Genomic DNA, 24,148 nt, shown 5'->3' with positions numbered 1-24,148 from the left:
TGATGGGGGAGAATTCCGTGAGGTTGAGGCTGCAGTGAGCCATGATGGCACCACTGCACTCCAGCCTGGACGACAGAGCATGACCCTGTCTCAAAATAAAATATGTCCTTCTAATTGCTTCTCACTTTTGATCTAGCACCTACACACAGCAGATGCTCGATTAATGTTAGTTAAATAAAGGTATGGAGGGCAAGGATGTTTTTGGTTGGCTGTGTAAGGTACAGAAACACAGATATAATTTGGAAGCCTCAGTGGTTATTCCTGCCCAATCTATTCTGGTGGATAACAGAGAAGTGACTGTATTTAGCAACATGATGAAGGAACTGTCTAAAGTCGCCCACCAGAAGGAATTTCTGGGGAAAGAAAGTATTAAGTCATGAGAACTGCTTCAGGGTGTGCAAGGCTTTACTGTAGACTAAAGCATCAGGTTGTGTCCTCGCAACAAGCCAATGGCACAGGTATTATCACACCCATCTGTGAGATGAGAAGAGTGAGGCTCAGAACTTGCCCGAGTTCCCTCCATGCAGGAGGAGGGCAGTTTGAGGTGGAGCTGAGACTCAATTCCTGGGGTCCCGCCTCCTCATCCTGTCCGCCTCCCACCTCAACCTCCCACCCCTGCAGTCTCATCAGTGGGTGGACGCAGGAATTCTGCCCCCTCCCACCCCAATCCACAGACCCGCCTGTGGCTCCCTCACCATCATCTTCTTCATCATGGTCTTCTTCTCTCCTTCTGCCTCCAGCGGATCCTGGCTCTTCTGAAGGTTGCTGACATTCTCAACCTAGGGGATGGCAGAGCGAAAAACCTCAGAGTGAGAGTGAGAGCCCCGCTGAGCCCGGTCCTCAGGTTGTCCATACAGCGCTAGTAACCACCCGACACCCACAGGCAAGCCAGCATTGGCACAAGAGAAATGAGAGGTTCCCACAAGGGGAACTTGGGGTGGGGTAAAGGTTGGAGAAAATAGAGGGGCTGGAGGAGTTCATCCTGAATGCCAGCATTTGGAAGAGGACCAGATATGAGGGACTGCAACGTACTCCCCCTTCTCCAGTCAACTAAGGAGAGGACAGAAAGGGCCCCAATCCTTCAACCTGAAATTGCACCATTAGTAACACTTCATAAGGGCCTTCCAGTACATACAAGTCAGATTGAGGCAATCTGCTACCTCAGAGAGAGAACACATTAACCAATATGCAACGAATCGCTCCTTTCTCATCATCTTAAGGGAGAAGAAGGAAAAGAAACAGTGACCATGACCTAAGAAAACTAACTTCATCTAGTAAAGAGGAAAAGATGAGTGGATCTGACAGGGAGTGCGGCACATTGACAATGGCTGCAAGTTATTTTCCGCTCCTCCCATCCAAAGGACAGATTCCTCCTGAATCTTGGCTCATTTTACAACTTGCTTTGACCAGTAGAATAATGTGGACATGATACTGGGCCAGTTTCTGGATTAGCACTTAAGAAAACTGGAAGCTTCCACTTCTTCCCTCTGAAACCCAGACAGTGTTCTTCAAGGAAGCCCAGGCTAGAAGAAAGAATGATGACAGACCATGTGGAGAGAGGCCCTGGAAGATGAGGGGGTCATCTCGAATGTTCCAGTCCCACTGAGTGATCTCAGTCTACACTGTGTGGAGCAGAAGAACCGCCAAGCTAAGCCCAGTCAAACTTCAGAATCATGAGAAATCGGGCCTCTCTGATCCTAATGCCCCTGGCACTCAGGCTGGAATACAGTGATGCAATCACAGCTCACTGCAATCTCAAATTCCTGGACTCAAGCGATCCTTCTGTCTCAGCCTTCTGAGTAGCTAGGACTACAGGTGCATGCTACCATGCCTAGCTAATTTTTTTTACTTTTAAAATTTTTATAGCTGGGCGTAGTGGCTCATGCCTGTAATCCCAGCACTTTGGGAGGCTAAGGAGGGCAGATCACCTGAGGTCAGGAGTTTGAGACCAGCCTGACCAATACGATGAAACCCTGTCTCTACTAAAAATACAAAAATTAGCCAGGCATGATGGCATGCACCTGTAGTCCCAGCTACTCAGAAGGCTGTGCATATCACCTGGTATGGGCCTTGCTTCAGCTTTGTTGTGCTCATTTTATAGAACTTTCCTGGCAGAGGAAACATATGCAAAGGCCCTGGGGCAGGAACGAGTTTGGTGTGTGTGAGAAACAGAAAAAGGCCAGCATGGCAGGAACACAGTGGACAACTAGAATGACGCCATGGGATGAGGACAAATTCTCCCTGAATGCAGGGCCTCCTTAGTCCGGCCACCTCTCCCCATCCCCGCCCAGCACTGCCCCAGGGACTGAAGCTTGGCCCTGAAGCAGCCTGGAGTCAGGGCCTGCCTCCTACATGTCCAGGCCTGAATGGATCCTCCACCTCCTCCACATTCTGTCCACCCAGCAGTCTGGTCCACACTCCCTGAGTCACACTCACGTCCACTGGCTCCTCCAGTCTTCCCCACTGGCCCTCGCCAACTCCTGCAGATGCAAGTGTGCCTCCCCTGCTGAACTGGCCTTCTCGGGCCTCCTGAGCCTGCCTCATGGCCCAGACCTGGGTTGGGCCTGACTGTCCTGAAGAAAAGGCCACTTCTAGACTTTCTGCCCCTTTCAGAGCCCCTCCCACTATTCATTCAATTGTTTAAAAATCTTTTATTGAGCATCTATTATGTGCCAGGCGCTGCTCTAGACACTGAAGTTACAGCTGTGAATAACAGACAAAAATGCCCAAGTAATGGAAGATACGTCCTTTTTGGGGAGACAGACAAGAAATAAGATGAATAAACAAAGTATATGGCACATCAGATGGCAATGAACGTTATGGAGAAAAGGAGAGCCAGGCTGAAGCTTGGGGAATGCTGAGGCTGCAGGGCTCAGGGGTCGGGGGTAGGCAGAATGGGGGTATCCCAGGACAGTCAGCTGGGGGTTGGGCAGGAGGCATACCAGAGCCATGTTGTGGCCATCCTCTCTCTTCTCTGGCACCTTCACCAGGCATGAGTTCACTTCTCCTACAGGGCACAGTTTCAACAAGATAAAGCTGTGATGTACCTAGGATGCCATCACGCCATCGCTCCTCCCCCTCTAGGCCCCTCCAATCCTTACCCCGCCCCAGCAGCCACGCTGAGCTTTTAGGTATACATTAGCTCATGTCACGCCCTCCCTGAAACCCTTCAGTGACACCACATTTCATTGAGCACAAAGCCAGCATCCTTGCCAAGGCCTTCAGTGCCCCGCCTGGTCAGCTGTGCCCTGCCCTCCTTCGCAGCCTTATCTCCCACCGCTGGCCCGCCTCACTATGCTCTGGCCACACTGGCCTCACCAGCCTCCTTCCAGAACTGGGCACATTTCCCCTCAGGGCCTTTGCACGGTGGTTTCCTCTATCTGGGTACCCCAGCCACTGCCCGCCGTACCTCCTTGCCCCGCTAAGGCTCTCCTTCAGGCCTCGGCTTGCCTGCCAGTCCTAAGAAGGGCCGCCCCCACCCTGGGGCTCAGCAAGGGCCACTGTGGTCTTGTCTTGCATTGTCCGAGTCTCTTCTTCCAGCAGTTACCACAATGCCTAGCTAAACACCTACTTGTTACGAGAGGCATCTGCTGTTCTGTTGGTCCCTCGTCTCTTCACTTGCTTTTGGCGAAAGAGCCTCATCTTTTCTGTGTGCACCTAATTCCATGTGGCTAGGTGAAGCTGGATTCCTCAAGAAACATCCAGCACCCCCTCTTCAGATGGGGGCAGGCCTAGGACCCAAGCTCCACTCCTAAGAATATTCCATGCCCCCAGCCACAGCCATTGGTCCAGGATGACAACTTGACTGAGCAGGGCCAATAGAGTCCTTTTTTATTTTTTGTGAGATGGGGTTTTATTCTTGTTGCCTGGGCTGGAGTGCAGTGGCACAATCTCGGCTCACTGCAACCTCCACCTCCTGGGTACAAGCGATTCTCCTGCCTCAGCCTCCTGAGTAACTGGGAGAGCAGACACATGCCACTGCACCTGGCTAATTTTTTTTTTTTTGAGACAGAGTCTCACTCCGTCACCAGGTGCCAGGCTGGAGTGCAGTGGCACGACCTAGGCTCACTGCAACCTCCGCCTCCCGGGTTCAAGCAATTCTCCTACCTCAGCCTCCCCAGTAGCTGGGACTACAGGCGTGCGCCACCATGCCCAGTTAATTTTTTTGTATTTTTAGTAGAGACGGGGTTTCACCATGTTGGCCAGGATGGTTTCGATCTCTTGACCTCGTGATCCACCCACCTCGGCCTCCCAAAGTGCACAGGCGTGAGCCACCATGCCTTGCCAGAGTCCTTTATTTAAGGGGGTTGAGGGAACGCCGAAGGAGAGAGGATCTTTGTCCCTCTGAGGTCAAGGTCACTGGGGCCTATGAGCACCTGGAACTTGAGATTCTCGACCACCAGAGGAGGCTGGAGGATGGAGAAGCAGAGATACCCCAATTGTAGTGAACACAGCCAACACCAAGATCTTAGCTTCTGAATACCATTCTCTACTAAAAGGAACAAGGCTTCTTGGAGAAATGGTGATTCCAGGACTTGAGCAGGGAAAGTCCAGGATGAACCTGAGACATCTGAATGATGACATTTGACATGTCAAATGTCAAAGGGACAAAGAAGTGTGCTTTTTTTTTTTTAAGAGCTTTGCAGGGGCGGGCGTGGTAGCTCACACCTGCAATTCCAGCACTTTGGGAGGCTGAGGCGGGTGGATCATCTGAGGTCAGGAGTTTGAGACCAGCCTGCCCAACATGGTAAAACCCCATCCCTACTAAAAATACAAAAATTAGCTGGGCATGGTGGCACATGCCTGTAATTCCAGGTACTAGGGAAGCTGAGGCAGGAGAATTGCTTGAACCCAGGAGGTAGAGGTTTCAGTGAGCCAAGATTGCACCACTGTACTCCAACCTGGGCAACAGAGGGATACTCTGCCTCAAAAAAAAAAAAAAAAAAAAAAGAGCTTGGGGGTCTTGCCGTGTTGCCCAGGCTGGTTTTAAACTCCTGGGCTCAAGTAATCCTCTGCCTTGGGCTCCCAAAGTGCTGGGATTACAGGTGTGAGTCACAGTGCCCAGCTACAAAAGTTTGCTTAAAGGGGATTCCACTGGTCAAATTGAGGAACATTTGAGTATCACAATAAATTATGAAAGAAACAGATTAAAGCCCATTGAATAAACTAAGAACCCTCGAGTCCATACTAATACAAATCAATGAATAAATAAATAGAAAGTTTGATGAGGAATGGAATAGTCACATAGTTTCAAAGTACTTGACCACATGATATCACTACACAGGGGTAAGTATTGAGTTCACATTGGAAAACCTTGGCAGCAACCATCCTACTCAAGCAGTGAAAGTGAACAGCATCAGTAACGAACAAATCAAAATTATGAGGCGCCAAACAGGATGCAATGAGAAAAACCCCGCATCGCTTCTGTGCTATTCCTGCCAAAAAGGCATGGCCTGAATCTAATCACGAGCAAGCGTCAGACAAATCGAAACTGAGGCACATCCTACAAAAATAGCTCGCCTGTCATCCTCAGATGTAGCAAGGACAGGAAAGTCAAAGAAAGGCTGAGGACTGCAGGAGACAGATCAAACTAGAAAAAAAAGAACGATGAGTGATTCTGAACTGGATCCCCTTGCTGTAGAGAACATTACTGGGAAGACTGGTGACTTCTCAATAAAGCCCAAGGATTATATGGTAGCTGTGCATCAATATTCATTACCTGATTGTGATTGTGATAGTTATATTTCATCCTTTTTTGTAAGAAATACACTCTGAAATTCGGGGGTGATGAGGCATCATTTGGCAACTTATTCTGAAATGATTCAGGTCAAAAAATTATAATATGTTGTCAGCTTTTCTTTTTTCTTTTTCTTTTTTTTTTTTCCTTTGAAATGGAGTCTCGCTCTGTCACCAAGGCCAGAGTGCAGTGGCGCCGATTTCGGCTCACTTCAACCTCCACCTCCCAGGTTCAAGCAATTCTCCCACCTCAGCCTGCCAAGAAGCTGGGTTTACAGGTGTGTGCCACCACACCCACCTAATTTTTGCATTTTTAGTAGAGACAGAGTTTCATCACATTGTCCAGGCTGGTCTTGAACTGCTGCCTTCAAGTGATCTGCCCACCTCGGCCTCCCGAAGTGCTGGGATTACAGTACATGACCAGTATTGTTCTACACAGTTAATAAAAGTGAACAAAGTTACCTAAATTGATCTGTAGATTCAATGAAATCCCAATGGAAATGGCAGCCAGTTTTCATCTTATTTTATTTCATTTTGTGGAAATTGACAAGCTATTTCTGGGATCTATATAGAAAAACAAAGCACCTAGAATAGACAATCTTGTGGTAGAACAAAGTTGGAGGACTTACACTACTAGATATCAAGAGTTACTCTAAAGCCCAGTAATTAAGGTGATGGTTAAGGATAGACAAATAGTCAAAGGAACTGAAAGGGTCCAGAAATGCACCTACGCATATGTAGGCACTTGACTGACATCAAAGGTGGCACTGTAGTTTAGTGGGGAAAGCCGGGTCTTTTTTATCAATAGCCTGGAGCAATGGGGCTCCCATATGGGGAAATATATGAACCTTAAGCCTCTTCCTCACACTGTTTTCCAAAATTAATGCAAAATGCATCATAAACTTAATGTGAAAGGTGAAACAATAAAGCTTCTAGGAGAAAACGTAAGTAACTGTTTTCACAACGATTGGGTGTGAAAATATTTAAGCAGATGACAAAAAGCAACATCTAAACACAATTTGATTAATTGGGTTCTTTAAAATTAAAAACTGCTGTTTATCAAAAGACTTTATTAGGCCAGGCATGGTGGCTCACACCTGTAATCCCAGCACTTTGGGTGTGGTGGCACACACCTGTGGTCCTAGCTACTGGGGAGGTTGAGGCAGGAGGATCACCTGAGCCCAGGAGCTTGAGTCTGCAGTGAGCTATAATTCTGCCACTGCACTCCAGCCTGCGCAACAGAGACCTCACTTCTTTTAAAAATTTTTAATTATTTAAGTTAAAAAATTAAAAATAAATAAAAGACCTCATCAAGTCACAGACTTGGAGACAATAGTCAAAATTTATATATCTAACAAAGAACTCATATCTGGATTATGTAAAGAACTCCTACAAGCCGATAAGAAAAAGAAACAACCCAATTTTTTAAAATGAGTAAAATGTATATGCTGTTCCCTTCTGAAATTAAAAAAAAAAAATCAGCAAAATGTTTGAACTGGTACTTCACAAAAGAGGATATACAAACTGCCAATGATCATGTAAAAAGATGCTTAACATCAGTAGTTATCAAGATATGCAAATTAAAACCATAATTAACTATCACTAGACAGACACCCCCTAGAATGACTACAATTTTTTAAATTGACAATACCAAACGTTGGTCAGAATGTGGAACAACTGAAATTCACATTGTTTGTGGAAGCATAAATGAATTCAGTCATTGCTGTGGTTTGAATATTTGTGTCCCCTCCAAAATTCATGTTGAAACTTAATCTCCAATGCAATAGTAGAGACTTTAGGAGGTGGTCAAATTATGAGGGCTCCCCCCTCAAGAATGGGATTAAGGCCTTTATAAAGGAAGCTTCATATAGAGTTCAGCCCCTTTTGGTCCTTCCACCTTCCACCACGTGGGGATACAGCAAGCAGGCCCTCACCAGACACCAAACGCTGGTGCCTTGATCTTGGACTTCTAGTCTCTAGAAGTGTGAGAAAATAAATTCCTGTTGTTTATAAATTACTCAGTCTCAGGCATTTTGTTATGGCAGCACCAACGGACTAAGATTACCACTTTGAAAAACTGTTTGGCAGTATCTCTGTTTTTTTGAGATGGAGTCTGGCTCTTATTGTCCAGGCTGGAGTGCAATGGCACAATCTCAGCTCATTGCATCCTCTGCCCCCCGGGTTCAAGTGATTCTCCTGCCTCAGCCTCCCAAGTAGCTAAGATTACAGGCATGCACCACCACACCTGGCTAATTTTGTATTTTTAGTAGAGACAGGGTTTCTCCATGTTGGTCAGGTTGGTCTCGAACTCCCAACCACAGGTGATCCATCTGCCTCAGCCTCCCAAAGTGCCTGAGCCACCGCGCCCATCTGGCAGTATCTCTTAAAGTTATAAATATGCCTGCACTTGACCCAGAAATTCTACTCTGTGATAAATAAGTGTACCTGTGCACCAAAGTCATGGGCAATAACATTCACAGCTACTTTATTAATAACATCCAAAAAATAGGAACAATTCTAATGTCCATCAGCAGCAGAATGAATAAACAAACTGTGGTATATCCATACAATGGAATACTAGAGAACACCAAAAAACAATCTACTATTGAAATACACAACAATATGGATGAATTCGACAGACATAAGGTTGTGCTAATAAAGCCAGAGTTAAAACAGTAAACACGATCGGGCTAGGTGGCACACACCTGTAATCCCAGCCCTTTGGGAGGCCAAGGTGCGTGGATCACCTGAGGTCAGGAGTTCAAGACCGGCCTGGCCAACATGGTGAAATCTCGTCTCTACTTAAAAAACTACAAAAATTAGCCAGGCATGGTGGCACACACATGTAATCCCAGCTGCTCAGGAGGCTGAGGTGGGAGAATCACTTGAACCCAGGAGGTGGAGGTTGCAGTGAGCTGAGATTGCACCACTGCACTCCAGCCTGGGCAACAGAGTGAGACTCCACCTCAAAATAAAAATAAAAATAGAAAAAATTAGCTAGGTGTGGTGGCACATGCCTGTAATCCCCAGCTACTCATGAGGCTGAAGCAGAAGAATCGCTTGAACCAGGGAGCTGGAGATTGCAGTGAGCCTAGATTCTGCCATTGCACTCCAGCCTGGGCAACAAGAGCAAAACTCCATCTCAAAAAAAAAAAAAAATAGTAAATACAATATTATTCTATTCACAATAAGTTTAAGAATAGGCAAAACTAGTCTATGGTGGTGCAAATTGGAATTGTCACCTCCAGGGCAGTGATTATCAACCAAGAGCAGTTGTCCCCCCACCACACCCCCCACTGTGGAACTTTCAGCAATGTTTGGAAACAGTTTTGGTTTTTACAACTTAAGGGTGGCAACGGGAGGTTTCTACTAGCATCTGCTGGGTAGAGTCCAGGGATGGATGCATCTCGTAATACATAGAACAGCACCCCCATCCTTGCCACCAACATCACACACACACACACACACACACACACACACACAAGACAAAGAATTTCCCAACACAAAATGTCAATAGTGCCAAAGTTGAGAAATCTTGCCCCAGGAGAAAGGATACTGATTGGAAAGGGACATAAGGAAAGCCTCTGGGCTTCTGGAAAGATCTATATCATTATCTGAATCGTAGCTACCACAGTGTATACTTCCATACATTTTCATTAAGTGTACACTTGAGATGACTAGCACACTTTACATATTTTGCTGATCCATGTTATATCCCAAAAAAGATTTTAAGAGGCTACTGTAATTTGAAAATATATTGTTTTAGCCGGGCGCGGTGGCTCAAACCTGTAATCCCAGCACTTTGGGAGGCCGAGACGGGTGGATCACGAGGTCAAGAGATCGAGACCATCCTGGTCAACGTGGTGAAACCCCGTCTCTACTATAAATACAAAAAATTAGCTGGGCATGGTGGCGCGTGCCTGTAATCCCAGTTACTCAGGAGGCTGAGGCAGGAGAATTGCCTGAACCCAGGAGGCGGAGGTTGCGGTGAGCTGAGATTGCGCCATTGCACTCCAGCCTGGGTAACAAGAGAGAAACTCTGTCTCAAAAAAAAAAAAAAAAAAAAAAAAAGAAAATATATTGTTTTAAACATGCAAATGGACAAAATGCTCCTATTAAAAAAAGCAAAGATTGGCCCTGATAGCCAAAACAATCTTGAAAGAACAAAGCTGGAGGACTCATAATTCCTGATTTCAAAACATATCACAAAGCTATAGTAATCAAAACAGCATGGTACTGGCATAAGGACAGATAAATAGACCAATGGAACAGAATTGAGTATCTAGAAATAAACACATTCATGGTCAGTTTATTTTTGACAAAGATGCTAAGAACATTCACTGGGGAAAGGATAGTTTTTTCAATAAATAGAGCAAGAAAAACTGGATATCCACATGCAAAAGAATGAAGTTGGTACATGAGGTACCTAGAGTAGTGAAGAGACAGTAGAATGGTGGTGGCTAGGGGTTGGGGGACTGGAAAATAGGAAGTGACTGTTTAATGCATATGGAGTTTGAGGTTCATAAGATAAAAACTGTATGGAAACGGAATGGTGCTAATAGTTGCACAACATTATGAATATATTTAATACCACCGTATTAAACTGTACATTTAAAAATGGCTGGCCAGTCACGGTGGCTCATGCCTGTAATCCCAACACTCTGGGGGACTATGGCAGGTGGATCACCTGAGGTCAGGAGTTCAAGACCAGCCTGGCCAACAAGGTGAAACCCCATCTCTACTAAAACTACAGAAATAAGCTGGTGTGGTAAGCACACACCTGTAATCCTAGCTACTTGGGAGGCTAAGGCAAGATAATTGCTTGAACCTAGGAGGCAGTGGTTGCAGTGAGCCAGGATGGCACCATTGCACTCCAACCTGGGCAACAGAGTGAGACTCTATCAAAAAAAAAAAAAAAAAAGGTTAAGATAGGGCCAGGTGTGGTGGATCGTTCCTGAAATCCCAGCACTTTTCCAACCCAAGACAAGAGGATCACTTGAGCCAGGGGTTCAAAACCAGCCTGGGCAACATTGCAAGATCTTGTCTCTACAAAAAAATTAAAATTAGCTAGATGTGGTGGTGTGTGACTACAGTCCTAGCTACTCTGGGGGCTGAGGTGAAAGAATCACTTGATCCCAGGAGTTCGAGACTGCAGTGAGCTATCATTGCTCCACTGCACTCCAGGCTGGGTGGCAGAGTAAGATTCTAACTCTAAAAAATAATAACAGTAATAATTTTAAAATGTTTAAGATGGTAAGGTTTGGCTGGGTGTGGTGGCTTGTGCCTATAACCCTAGCACTGTGGGAGGCCAAGTCGGGCAGATCACTTGAGCCCAGAAGTTCAAGACCTGCCTGGGTAACACGGTGAAGCCCTGTCTCTATCAAAAATATTTAAAAATTTGAAAATACATTGTTTTAAATATGTATTTTCATGCTTGCGTGGTGTGGTGGCACATGCTTGTAGTCCCAGCTACTTGAGAGGCTGAGGCAGGAGGACTATTTGAGCCCTGGAGGTGGAGGTTGCAGTAAGGCAAGATCATGCCCCTGTATTCCAGCCTGGGCAACAGAGTGAGACCATGTCTCAAAAAAAAAAAAGATGGTAAGGAATTTGTTGTTGTTGTTGATTAGACAGGCAGAGTCTCGCTATGTTGCTTAGGCTGGTCTCAAACTGCTGGCTTCAAGTGACCTTCCTGCCTCAGCTTCTCAAAGCACTAGTATTATAGGCGTGAGTCTTTGTGCTGGCCTAGATGGTAAATTTTGTTATGTGTATTTTACCACAATTTAAAAATTGAAAAAAAAAACAACTTTTTTTCTGTTCACTCCCAAGTAGCTGGGACTACAGGTGTGTGCCACCATGCCCAGCTTATTTTTGTATTGTTAGTAGAGACAGGGTTTCACCATGTTGGCCTGGCTTCCCAGAGTGCTGGGATTACAGGTGTGAGCCACCACACTCAGCCTGATAAAAGTCTTTTTTTTTTTTTTTAGACGGAATCTAGCTCTGTTGCCCAGGCTGGAATGCAGTGGCGCAATCTCGGCTCACCACAACCTCCATCTCCAGGGTTCAAGTGATTCTCCTGCCTCAGCCTCCCGAGTAGCTGGGATTACAGGACTGTGCCACCACATCTGGCAGATTTTTGTATTTTTAGTAGAGACGGGGTTTCACCATGTTAGCCAGGCTTGTCTGGAAAGAACTCCTGACCTCAGGCAATCCACCTGCTTCTGCCTCCCAAAGTGCTGGGATTACAGGCACGAGCCACCATGCTCAGCTGGGGGAAAAAAAAAAAAAACAACTTTTCAGTTTAAAAAAAAAATACACTGGGCGGAACTTGGTGGCTCATGCCTGCAATCCCAGCACTCTAGGGGGCCGAGGTAGGTGGATCACTTGAGGTCAGGAGTTCGGCCCACATGGTGAAACCCTGCCTTTACTAAAAATACAAAAATTAGCTAAGTATGGTGATGCATGCCTGTAGTCCCAGCTACTTGGGAGGCTGAGGCAGGAGAATGGCTTGAGTGAGGTGGAGGTTGCAGTGAGCTGAGATGGTGCTGTTGCACTCCAGCCTGAGTGACGGAGAGACTCTGCCTCAAGAAAAAAAAAAAAGGAAAGAAAAATAAAAGAATAAATTGGTCAGGTGTGGTGGCTCACACCTGTAATCCCAGCACTTTGGGAGGCCGAGGCCAAGGTAGGCGGATCATGAGGTCAGGAGTTCAAGACCAGCCTGGCCAACATCGTGAAACCCCATCTCTACTAAAAATACAAAAATTAGCTGGATATGGTGGCAGGCACCTGTAGTCCCAGCTGCTTAGGAGGCTGAGGCAGGAGAATTGCTTGAACCTGGGAGGTGGAGGTTGTAGTGAGCTGAGACCACATCATTGCACTCCAGCTGGGTGACAGAGCAAAACTCCATCTCAAAAAATAAAACAAATTAAGTTTGGGCTCTTACCTTATATATATACAAAATTTAACTCAAAGAATTTCACTTAAGAACTAAAACTATGAAACACAGAAAAAAATCTTTATGACACTGGATTTGGCAACAATTTCTTGGATGTGACACCAAAAACACAGGCGCTCAAAAATGGAATATACCCCAAACCATCTAATCACGCTTTTTTATTTTTGGAAAAGACAAAGTCTCACTCTGTCACCCAACCTGAAATGCAGTGGTACGATCACAACTCACTGCAGCCTCCACTACCTGGGCTCAAGCGATCCTCCCATCTCAGTCTCCTGAATAGCTGGGACCACGGGCACACACCACTATGTCTGGCTAATTTATTTTTATTTTTTGTAGACACAGGGTCTCCCTATGTTGCCCAGGCTGGTCTTGAATTCCTGGGCTCAAGTGATCCTCCTGCCTCAGCCTCCCAAAGTGCTGGGATTATAGGTGTGAACCACTGCACTCAGCAAATGACACATTTTATTTTATTTTATTTTATTTTATTTTATTTTATTTTATTTTATTTTATTTTATTTTATTTTATTTTATTTTATTTTGAGACAGAGTCTCGCTTTGTCACCCAGGCTGAAGTGCAGTGGCACGATCTCGGCTCACTGCAACCTCTGCCTTCCAGGTTCAACTGATTCCCAAATAGTTGGGATTACAGGCATTTGCTGCTGCACCTGACTAATTTTTTTTTTTTTAGACAGTCTTACTCTGTCACCCAGACTGGAGTGCAGTGGCATGATCGCAGCTCATTGCAACCTCCACCTCCCAAGTTCAAGCAATTCTTTTGCCTTAGCCTCCCGAGCAGCTGGGATTACAGATGCACACCACCACACCTGGATGATTTTTGTATATTTAGTAGAGAAGGGGTTTCACCATATTGATCAGACTGGTCTCAAACTTCTGACCTCGTGATCTACGCACCTTGGCCTCACAAAGTGTTGGGATTACAGGCGTGAGCCACTGCACCTGGCCTCAGCTGATTTTTTGTATTTTTAGTAGAGACAGGTTTTCACCATGTTGACCAGGCTGATTTTGAACCCCTGATCTGAAGTGATCCACCCTCCTCAGCCTCCCATTGTGCTGTGATTACAGGTATGAGTCACCGTGCTGGCTAACACATTTTAAATGGGTGAATTATATGGCTTGTGAATCATATGACAATAATAACTGAACATCCACATGCAAAATAATGAAGCTGAACTCCCACCTCACATCATATACAAAAAATTAACACAAATTGTACCAAAGACCTAAAGGTAAGAGCTAAAATTATTAAACTCTTAGACGAAAACGTGGGCATAAATCTTCATGACCTTAGACTAGGCAATGGTTTCTTTAAATATGACACCAAAAGCAGAAACAATAAAAGAAAAATTACACAAATTGGACAATGTCAAAATTAAAAACTTTTGTGTTTCAAAGAACACCATCAAGAAAATAAAAAGGCAGCCAACAGAATAGAAGAAAAAATATTAGTAAATTGGTTAGGCATGGGGGCTCATGCCTGTAATACCAGCACTTTGGAGACTGAGGAGGGAGGATTGCTTGAGCCCAGGAGTTCAAGACCAGCCCGGACAACATAGTGAGACCAGTCTCTACAAAATATGCAAAAATTAGCCAAGTGTGGTGGTGTATGCCGGTGGTCCTAACCACTTGGAAGGCTGTGGCGGGAAGATTTCTTGAGCCTGGGAGGTGGAGGTTGCAGTGAGCAGAGATCATGCCACTGTGCTACAGCCTGGGTAACAGAGCAAGGCCCTGTCTCAAAAAAATAAATAAATAAAAATACAAAATAAAAATAAAATAGCCAAAAGATAGAAACAATCCACATGGCAATCAAATGACAAAATGTGGTGTGTCCTTATGAGGAATATTATTTAGCCATAACAAGGAATGAAGTACTGATACATGCTACAGAGAATGAACCTTGAATCCATTCTGCGAAGTGAAAGAAGCCAGTCACAAAGGACAACATATTACATGATTCTATTTCTATAACATGTCCAAAATAGCTGAACTATAGAGACAAAAAGTAGTGATTGCCCAGGGCTGGGCTGAGAGCGGGCATAGATTGAGGGCGATGTCTAAGGGGTGCAGGGCTTCTTTTAGGGATGACAAAAATGTTCTAAAATTGATTGTAGCGATAGTTGCACAATTCCATGTATATAAAAAGCCATTAAATTACATACTTTGAGAGAGCAAATTGTATTTACAGTTATATCTCCACAAAGTTGTTTTTTTTTTTAAGAAAAACTTGCAAAAACTAAGTTTCTCTAGATCATCAGCATCATCAATACCAAGTAGGAATTTTATTAGAAAACAAGATACTATAGGCTGGGCGTGGTGGCTCATGCCTGTAATCCTAGCACTTTGGGAGGCCAAGGCTGGAGGATCACAAGGTCAGGTGTTCAAGACCAGCTTGGCCAACATGGTGAAACCCTGTCTCTGCTAAAAATACAAAAAATTAGCCGGGTGTGGTGGCATGTGCCTGTAATCCCAATTACTTGGGAGGCTGAGGCAGGAGAATTGCTTGAACCCAAGAGGCAAAGGTTGCGGTGAGCAGAGATCATGCCATTTCACTCCAGCCTAGGGGACAGAGCAAGACTCTTGTTTCAAAAAAAGAAAAAGAAAATACCATAAAGTATCTAGGGTTAACCCATCCAAGGGTGCACCAGACTTCTATGAAGAATTTTTTAAATCCTAGTAAAGCACATATCCTATGTAAAGGGAAATGTGAATAGGTGAATAAACTGATAACATTCTTTTAAAAATGCCAGCAAGGTTTTTTTGAAGCCCTGAAAAAATCCCTAAGAAACCCTAGGAATGGATTCTAAAATGTATAGAGGCTAGGCAAGGTGGAAAAAACCTGTAATCCCAGCGCTCTGGGAGGACCAGGTGGGAGGATGGCTTGAGGCCAGCAGTTCAAGACCAGCCTGGGCAACACAGCGAGGCCCCGTCTCTACAAAAAATAAAAAATAAATTACTCAGATATGGTGGTGTGCACCTGCAGTCCCAGCTGCTCAGGAGGCTGAGGCAGGAGGGTCTCTTGAGTCCAGGAGTTCAAGGTTGCAGGGAGCTATGATTGCATCACTCAACTCCAGTGTAGGCAACAGAGTGAGACTCTGTCTCAAAAATAAAATAAGGAGAGAGATCCAAGATGGCTGATGATTAGCAGCTCAGGCACGTACCTCCCAGTGAAAGCACAAAGAACGAGAGGACGCCACACTTTCAGACGAATATTAGTTGCTCACGGACCAGGAGATTCCCAGTGGAGGAGCTCCACGGGTTGCCAGGGCGACTCTTGTGGCCGGTGTGGCGGTTTTGCTGGTGCCTTAGCACGCCAGTTCTTGGTGCAGAGTCCGGAGATTCCCAGGCAGAAAAGCACCATCAATCTTAACACCGCTGTTTTGGCCGGCTCAGTGGATTGCTCAGATTTCGGCGCAGGGAATCAACAAGTTGGACGTCAGAGACCCAGTTAGAAAGTTGGTAATTATAAAGACGACAGACGGACAAATATATAATGAAGGGAAGAAACCAGCGTAAAAAGGTAGAGAATACTCAAAATCAGAATGCCTCTCCCTCTACAGGGGATTGCAATTCCTCATCAGTAACGGAACAAGGCTTAATAGATTACACGTGTGTTCCAATAACAGAAGCAGGTTTCAAAACGTGGGTGATAAGAAACTTCTGTGAATTAAAAGAACTTATTCTAACCCAATGCAAAGAAACTAAGAACCTTGAAAAAAGGTTTGACGAAATGTTAACGAGAATGGACAATTTAGAGAAGAATATAAGTGAATTGATGGAGCTGAAAAACACAACACGAGAACTTCGCGAAGCATGCACAAGTTTAAACAGTCGAATTGATCAAGCAGAAGGAAGGATATCAGAAGTCGAGGACCAGCTCAGTGAAATGAAACGAGAAGACAAGAATGCAGAAAAAAGGATGAAAAGGAATGAGCAAAGTCTCCAGGAAATATGGGACTATGTGAAAAGAGCTAATTTACGTTTGATAGGTGTACCTGAATGTGATGAAGAGAATGAATCCAAGTTGGAAAATACTCTTCAGGATATCATTCAGGAAAATTTTCCCAACCTGGCAAGGCAGGGTAATATTCAACTCCAGGTAATACAGAGAACACCACAAAGATATTCTTCAAGAAGACCAACCCCAAGGCACATAATCGCCAGATTTATTAGGGTTGAAATGAAGGAGAAAATACTAAGGGCAGCCAGAGAGAAAGGTCAGGTTACCCATAAAGGGAAACCTATCAGACTTACAGCAGATCTCTCAGCAGAAACCCTACAAGCCAGAAAAGAGTGGGGACCAATATTTAACATCCTTAAAGAAAAGAATTTTCAACCCAGAATTTCCTATCCAGCCAAACTAAGCTTTATGAGCGAAGGAAAAATTAAATCTTTTGCGAACAAACAAGTACTTAGAGACTTCACCACCACCAGGCCTGCTTTACAAGAGCTTCTGAAAGAAGCACTATACATATAAAGGAACAACCAATATCAGCCTTTCCAAAAATATATCAAAAAGCAAAGAACTTTAACACAATAAAAAATTTACATCAACTAATGGGCAAAACAGCCAGCTAGCATCAAACGCCGGTATTAAACTTACATATATTTTAATTGGATAAAAAGCCAAAACCCATCGGTATGCTGCATCCGGGCCCATCTTACATGCAACAATACACAAAGACTCAGAAAGAAGGAGGAAGATTTACCAGTCAAACAGACAGTAAAAATAAACTAATAAACAAAAAGCAGGAGATGCAATTCTCGCCTCTGATAAAGTAGACTTTAAAGCAACAAGGATCAAAAGAGGCGAGGAATGACATTACATAATGGCAAAAGGATCAATGCAACAAGAAGAGCTAACGATTCTATAGATCAACAAGATAGAAAATTAACAAGGATATTCAGAACTTGAACTCAGACCCGGAACAAGTAAACTTAATAAACATTTATAGAACGCTCCACTTCAAATACACAAAACATACATTACCACCTCACACCTATTCCAAAGGTGACTATATAATTGGAAGTAAATCACTCCTCAGTAATCGCATAGCATTTCATAGGTTTAAATTAAATATTGGTTGGCTGTTTGTTTGTTATCTTCTTCCCTTATTCCTTCCTGACTACATCATTAAGTATAATTATCAGTATAAAAGAGGTTTTCAATACCCATTACTAAATTGCATTCTAGCCTGGGCAAGAAAGCAATACTCCCATTCTCTCTCCCTCTTTCTTTTCCTTCTCCCTCCTCCCCATTCTCTCTCTCTCTCTTTCTCTTCCCTTTTCCTCCTTCCTATTCTCTCTCTCTCTTTCTCTTTAAAATAAAATAAAATAAAATAAAATATCATCTATTAATAGCTAAGTTGATTTTCAGGAGAATTTTAAAGAAGGATCCTTGGTCGGGCATGGTGGCTCACTCCTGTAATCCTAGCACTTTGGGAGACTAAGGTAGATGGATCACCTGAGGTCAGGAGTTTGAGACCAGCCTGACCAACATGGTGAAACCCTGTCTCTACTAAAAATACAAAAATTAGCTGGGCATGGTGGTGGGTGCCTGCAATCCCCTCTACTCGAGAGGCTGAGGCAGGAGAATCACTTGAACCCAGGAGGCGGAGGTTGCCGTGAGTCAAGATCATGCCATTGTGCTCCAGCCTGGGCAACAGAATGAGGTTCCCTCTCAAAAAAAAAGGTTGAAGGGGAGGGACTCTCACCAGATATGAACATCTGTTTACAAAACCATGGTCCTTTTTTAAAAATCTTAATATAGTATTGGTGCATGAAAAATAAAAATTGATTAGAAGAAGATATTTACAGCATCAGAAACTGACAGGGGATTCATTAACAGAAATCCTGCATATCAGGAGGGAGTCACAGGTTCCAGATAGGACCCCAAGGCCCTACTCAGTTGGGGATGGCAAAGTCTCAGTAGAGGTGAGCTGAGCCTAGAGCCTGCCTGCTCCACGGCAGACCTGCAGACCTGAGAAGCCAGGTCTGACATCTATCAAGGAAGAAAGAGATGTACATTTTAAATGGAAGGGATAGTTTGATACAATAGACTTATAATTTGGACAGAATACGAGTATTATCATATAGTGATACTATAGTCAAGGAAGTTGAAGCTCAGAGAGATTAAGTAGCTTGTCCCAAGTCACACTGCTAGCAGAGGCTGATTATTAGATGTCTAGTACAGAATTAATAGATCATATATTATCAACTGCCTACTGTCCCCTTCCTTCCTTCCTTCCTTCCTTCCTTCCTTCCTTCCTTCCTTCCTTCCTTCCTTCTCTTCTCCCTACCCTACGAGTTTGAAGACAGAATTCTTCCAGGACAGTGCTCTCTCTAGGGCTGTGGCCCTGGCCTTACCCTCAGAGATGCCTTGCAAGGTCACGGCGTCCTTGCCCGTGGGATTGGAGGTGGGGAGTCCCAGTGGGAACTGGCCCGCCTCAATGCTGGCCATCTCACTCCAACTCTCCAGATTCTCCTCCAGGGGTACAGTGCGGATGCTGCTGTTCTCAGCATGATCCTGCTGACTGCTCAGTGTCAAGGTGGAGGTGTCGCTGAGCAGGAGGCTGGAACCCAGGCTCAGCGTGTCATTGGAGCCCAGGATTAGAGTCATGCATGAGGATGGAGAGATGGTGGAGTTGGGCCCGTGGGCACTGGAGTGCAGGCTGATACCATCGCTGGAGCCAGGAATCAGGGTCAGATACGAGGCTTGAGTGACGGTCATGTTCAAATCAGATCTGGGGTGGCCGTCGGAAGCCGCATTCATGGTTCCCTTGGAATTTGTGCTCCAGGTGGTACCAAAGGCTCCTTTCAAAACAGACCGAGAGATGTTAAGTGAAGTCAAAGTGATGGTCTCGTCGGTGTCTGGGATTAGGGCCCCACGAGCATCTGGAGCTATGTTCAGGTTCAGCTTGGAGTTGTTTCTTGAGCCCATGTCGAGCAATGGACTGGAGTCAAGGTCCAGAGAAGAATTTGAGGCTGGAATAAGGAGTGCTTTTGAGCTTGGCCTAGAGATGCAGTGGCCCAGACCCAGGCCCTCTCTGGAATGGTGCCTTATAAATGGGTTTAGTTCATGCCTGGAAGGGTTGGAGTTACTCTGACCCATCTCAAAAATCTTACTTGAGAGGTACTTGACAGCCTCTTCAGAATCTGACTGAGGGTGGTTCCCTGAGCTCAGACCAGTGGCCTCAGCAGAGCTAGGACTCAGAACGGAATGTGAGGCAGGACAGAGGCGCCCCTGTGAGTTGGGCCTTGAAGCGTCCTTGGAATCCAGGTCCAGGGCTTCACCAGAACAAGAACTGGTGATCTGGAGGGAGGCCGGAGTGATGGCCCTGCTGTCATCAGGTCTGGGGGTATTTTCAGACACCAGGCCTGAGGTCTCCCCTGAGACGGGACTCAGAGTTGGATTAAGATCTGGAATGAGAGGCAAGCCAGGACTCAGGAGTAGATTCAACATAGGCACATGAGCTGTGTCTGGGTGGGGCCCAGGGGTGGTACCAGACCCTAATCCTGGGGGCCCACAGGAGGCGAGACTTGGTGTCATCTTTGAGTCTTCATCGAAGACCAGGTTAGCCCCTGGACTCAGGGCCATGTCCAGTCTGGAGGTCTCTCAAAGCCAGTGCCCGCTTCTCTTCAACAGCCAACTGTCACGCTCCCTGCAGCAGTCTTGAGAGAGAGAAAAGACCAATGCAGCCATGCCGCACCTGTTAAGGTTTTTCCAGGGCTCCCACTATTCTTAGGATAAGACATTATTATTCTTATAATAAGATAAGAATAATAATATTATTATAAAAGAATATTAATTAATTATATTAATATTGATATAATAATATTAATATTAATTAATATTATTATAAAAGAATATTATTATTCTTATAATAAGATAAGAATAATAATATCTTAGGATAAGCACTTGTAAGTGCTGTGACTTACAAGGCCCTGGTGACTGTGCCCAGCCCACCTCTCCAGTCCATCACTCGCCACTTGCCTCCACAATCCCTCAGTTCCGTTCTTTGACCACAGCCTGCTCCCTCTTGGCTCATGGCCCCGAACAAATGCAATTCCCTTGGCTTGTGGAATTCTACGGGATAATTCTCATTACCCTTTGCTAATCCCACTTCTAGCAAAATACTCATCGTATTTCGTTCCACTGTCTGGCTCTTGCTAGAGATGAGCTTTGCAATGACAAGAACTGTGTATATCTTGGCCCCTGGGGCAACCCCAGCTCCTAGCCCAGCGCCAGTTGTACAATTGGAAGTCTACAAATAGACAAATGAGGAATCTCTTCTACTTTGAGGCAGAAAAAGGGAAGGAAGAGCCTCCTTATGAGTTATCCCACTTGCAACTGGCCACATGTGACAGGGCGACCCCCAGTGCACCAGCAAGGAGCCCTGAGACTTGAGAGATTGGGGTGCTCCAAGCCAGAGCCAAACCCCTAAGTTGCTAGAACTACTCTGCCAGAAGCTGTGACACTAGTTTCTCAAAGCAACCCTGGCAAAGCTGCCCACAGCCTCAACAGTTTTCTGTTCTGGGTGAAGCAGGCTACGTGGAGGGGGCCATGGGGCAGCTGTCAAACACAGAGCCTGCCTCAGCGCAGCCATCTAACTGCTGGGCGAACTCCCCAGTCCTCCCACCACCCCACCCTCAATCTGGGCTGCCCTGCCTGTGGGAATCGTAGGGACAGCTCACTGCATGCATGGTGTTTTTAAGCAGGAGCGGGCCCCTGGGAGGAGATGCAGAAGGAAACCAAGTCAGGGAAGAGTGCCTTTTTCAACACTTACTGCACAGTCCACAGACCAGGCACCCGCACATATGTTAACCAGCTCCCTGCTACACACACTCACACATACGCACACACCCAGTAAGTTAAATATTATTGCCCCACTTTATACACGAGAAAGTGAAGGTCAAAGAGAGGTCACTCACCCCACTGGCCCTCTGGGCAGCCAAGACCGTCCCTATGCCATCCCCCTGCCGAAACACCTCCACGGCTTCTGTTCTCTTTAGGATAGCGTCCCCCACTTGTTAGCGGACCTGAAAGGCCCTTCTGTATCTGCTCCCAGTCCCCTTTTCACCCTTTTTGCCCTTCTATATGTCTCCTTTAATTTTCCATTCCACCCTTGCTGGGATCCTTTGACTTCCTCCAAAGAGCCAGGCTCTCCCAGTTAGGTCTGGGCCTTCCACAGACTGGGCATCCATCTCCTTCCTCAGCTAATGCCTGCAGCCTTTCAGGCTTCAGCTCAAATGCTAAGAGCCTTCCAGGTCCCCTAGACAGGCGGGGGCCACCTGAAAGTTCCCAGGGCGCCTTGTTCCTTCCCGTCTCCTGGCTCACGGTATCTGGCTTCTCCACTAGCCCACGAGCTCCACTGATGCAGAGACTGCATCTGCCTTGTTCTCTGCCAATTTCCAATGGTGAGTATAGCACCTGGCATACAGTGAATGTCCAATGCACATTTGTGTTATTTCATTATTTTTCTCTCTTCTTTGTAGTTTCTGTTTTGTTTTTCTTTTGGCAAGGTGTGAGGACAGAACCACACAGTGATGGTGGCAGGAGGGCCAGGGAGATGAGAGAGTTGGGAAAGAGAAAAGAAAATGTAAGGAAAGAGGGAGTGCAGCCAGGCACAGGGGCTCGCACCTGCAATCCCAGGACTTTGGAAGGTCGAGGTGGGAGGATTGTTTGAGTTCAGGAGTTCCAGACCAGCCTGGACAATATAATGAGACTCTGTCTCTACAAAAAAAAAACACACACACACACACACACAAATTAGCTGAGTGTGATGGCACGCACCTGTCATCTCAGCTACTCAGGAGGCTGAGGTGGGAGGATCACTTGAGTCCAGGAGGCTGAGGCTAAAATGAGCTGTGATCGCACCATTCATTCCAGCCTGAGTGACAAAATGACACCCTGTCTCAAAAAAAAAGCGGGGTGGCAATGAGTGTGCAAGAGGGGAAATACTGAACAGTGGTAAGGAAAGTAGGGAGAGAAGAAAGGAACAAGGAAAGAAGGGAGGAGAGGAGAAAGACAAAAGGGAAGGGGAGAAGGAGAGGTAAGAAAGAAGGGAGAAGACGAGAGGCAGTAAAGAGGAGAGGGAAGAGGAAGGCCAGAGGGAGGGAGACGAGGAAATAAGAGAAGGGCAATGGTTGGGTGGGGGAGCTCTTCTTCATTTGATGATGTATTCTTTCACTAACTCATTTCATCACTTCCTCATTTATTATTCATTCATGCGCTAACTCATTCAATGAATCATTTACTCACTCCACAAATTTTGCTGTGTGTCTTTATAGCGTGGCTTTGGAGAGACCACAGGTTTGGATTCATGTAATCCTGAGTTTAAAGCCCAGCTCAACCCTCTTGCTAGTCTGGGTGAACTTGGGCAAGAGACTTTTCCCCTCTGCCTTGTCCTCCCCATCTCTAAGTTAGGGAGCGTATAAAGCCCTCCACAGGGGTGATTGTAGTTACCGTGCCTGGCACGGAGCGCATGGCCCAGCGAAGCCTGGCCTAAATGGTAACTACTTGTTTTATTTCTCTCTGCCAGGCACTGTGGACAGAGAAGAACAAGGCAGTCAGCACCCAGCGGGATCCAAGCAAGCGGCTCCTGCACAGCTTTGAATCGGCCTTGGAAGCAAGCAGTGTTCACTTACCATCAGCACCAGAGGCAATTTTACCCTGAATGTAAACTTTGATTGTTCCTTGATTTCACAGTCTCTTTCCAAAGCTCTGTACTTAATTTCATGTCCATAATTTTGTCTCTTTTTACTTAATGAGGAGCATGAATCTTCCCTTGATGATCTCTCCCACCCATGTGTAAACGTGCCACATGCGCGCACACACACACAGACCATAGTTACCAAAGGGAGGCATTTGCAACCTGGAAAATATGGCTTGTTGCAGCCTATGAGGCAGCGAGTAAGATCTTCAAAGACCTAACTTGTTTGGGCTGAGGAAGAAAGTCTTCATCTCTACCCCAGCAACCCAGCAGATGCACAATACCAGGTCACTGGGCAGAAGGCCACAGATCTCAACCCCAGCTGACCTGCCCTCAATCCTCCTCCTCCATCCTGCAACAGACAGGCAAGGCTCCAGAGCTGCCTGGCAGTGACTGGGGTAGCCCATGGCTTGCCCTCTACCAAGTGGACACTGTGCATTAGGAGGAGCTGTGGCTGTTGAGGGGCTTGGGTGGGATCCACAGGAGCTAAAGGAGCTCACCACTTCCTGCTGACAGCCACAAACTGCCTATTGGCCTTTGCCCTATGATCCTGGGGCCCCAGATGGAAGGGGCAGAGCACAGCCATAAAACAGCTAGTGCTGTCTAAGACAGAGAGAATCATTGACCAATTCCCATCCTCTCTTCTCCACCTCAATGAACCCTTCCAGGCCCTGGACAAGGGTTGCTAGAGTCTTCAGGAAGTAGAACTATCAATAGATTGTCCAGCTCA

General features: G+C 45.7%; 1 protein-coding gene across 1 annotated transcript in view; it reads right to left on the bottom strand.

The window, feature by feature from the left end:
* Positions 1 to 22,771, bottom strand: part of MROH7 (maestro heat like repeat family member 7) — a 57,432-nt gene extending 34,661 nt beyond the window's left edge. The window contains 5 exon segments of the mRNA XM_064371164.1: positions 696 to 779; positions 2,943 to 3,007; positions 9,840 to 9,848; positions 19,073 to 20,377; positions 22,500 to 22,771. Of these exon segments, the coding sequence (XP_064227234.1) occupies positions 696 to 779; positions 2,943 to 3,007; positions 9,840 to 9,848; positions 19,073 to 20,303 (1,389 nt within the window). The 5' untranslated portion in view covers positions 20,304 to 20,377; positions 22,500 to 22,771.
* Between the last annotated feature and the right edge of the window lie 1,377 nt (positions 22,772 to 24,148).

This window comes from Aotus nancymaae, unplaced genomic scaffold (genome assembly GCF_030222135.1).
Source record: "Aotus nancymaae isolate 86718 unplaced genomic scaffold, 86718_ANA_hifiasm-v0.15.2.pri h1tg000007l, whole genome shotgun sequence".
NCBI classification, from domain to species: Eukaryota; Metazoa; Chordata; class Mammalia; order Primates; family Aotidae; genus Aotus; species Aotus nancymaae.
Note: the sequence above shows the minus strand (reverse complement) of the source record. Positions and strands in the feature narration are given on the sequence as shown.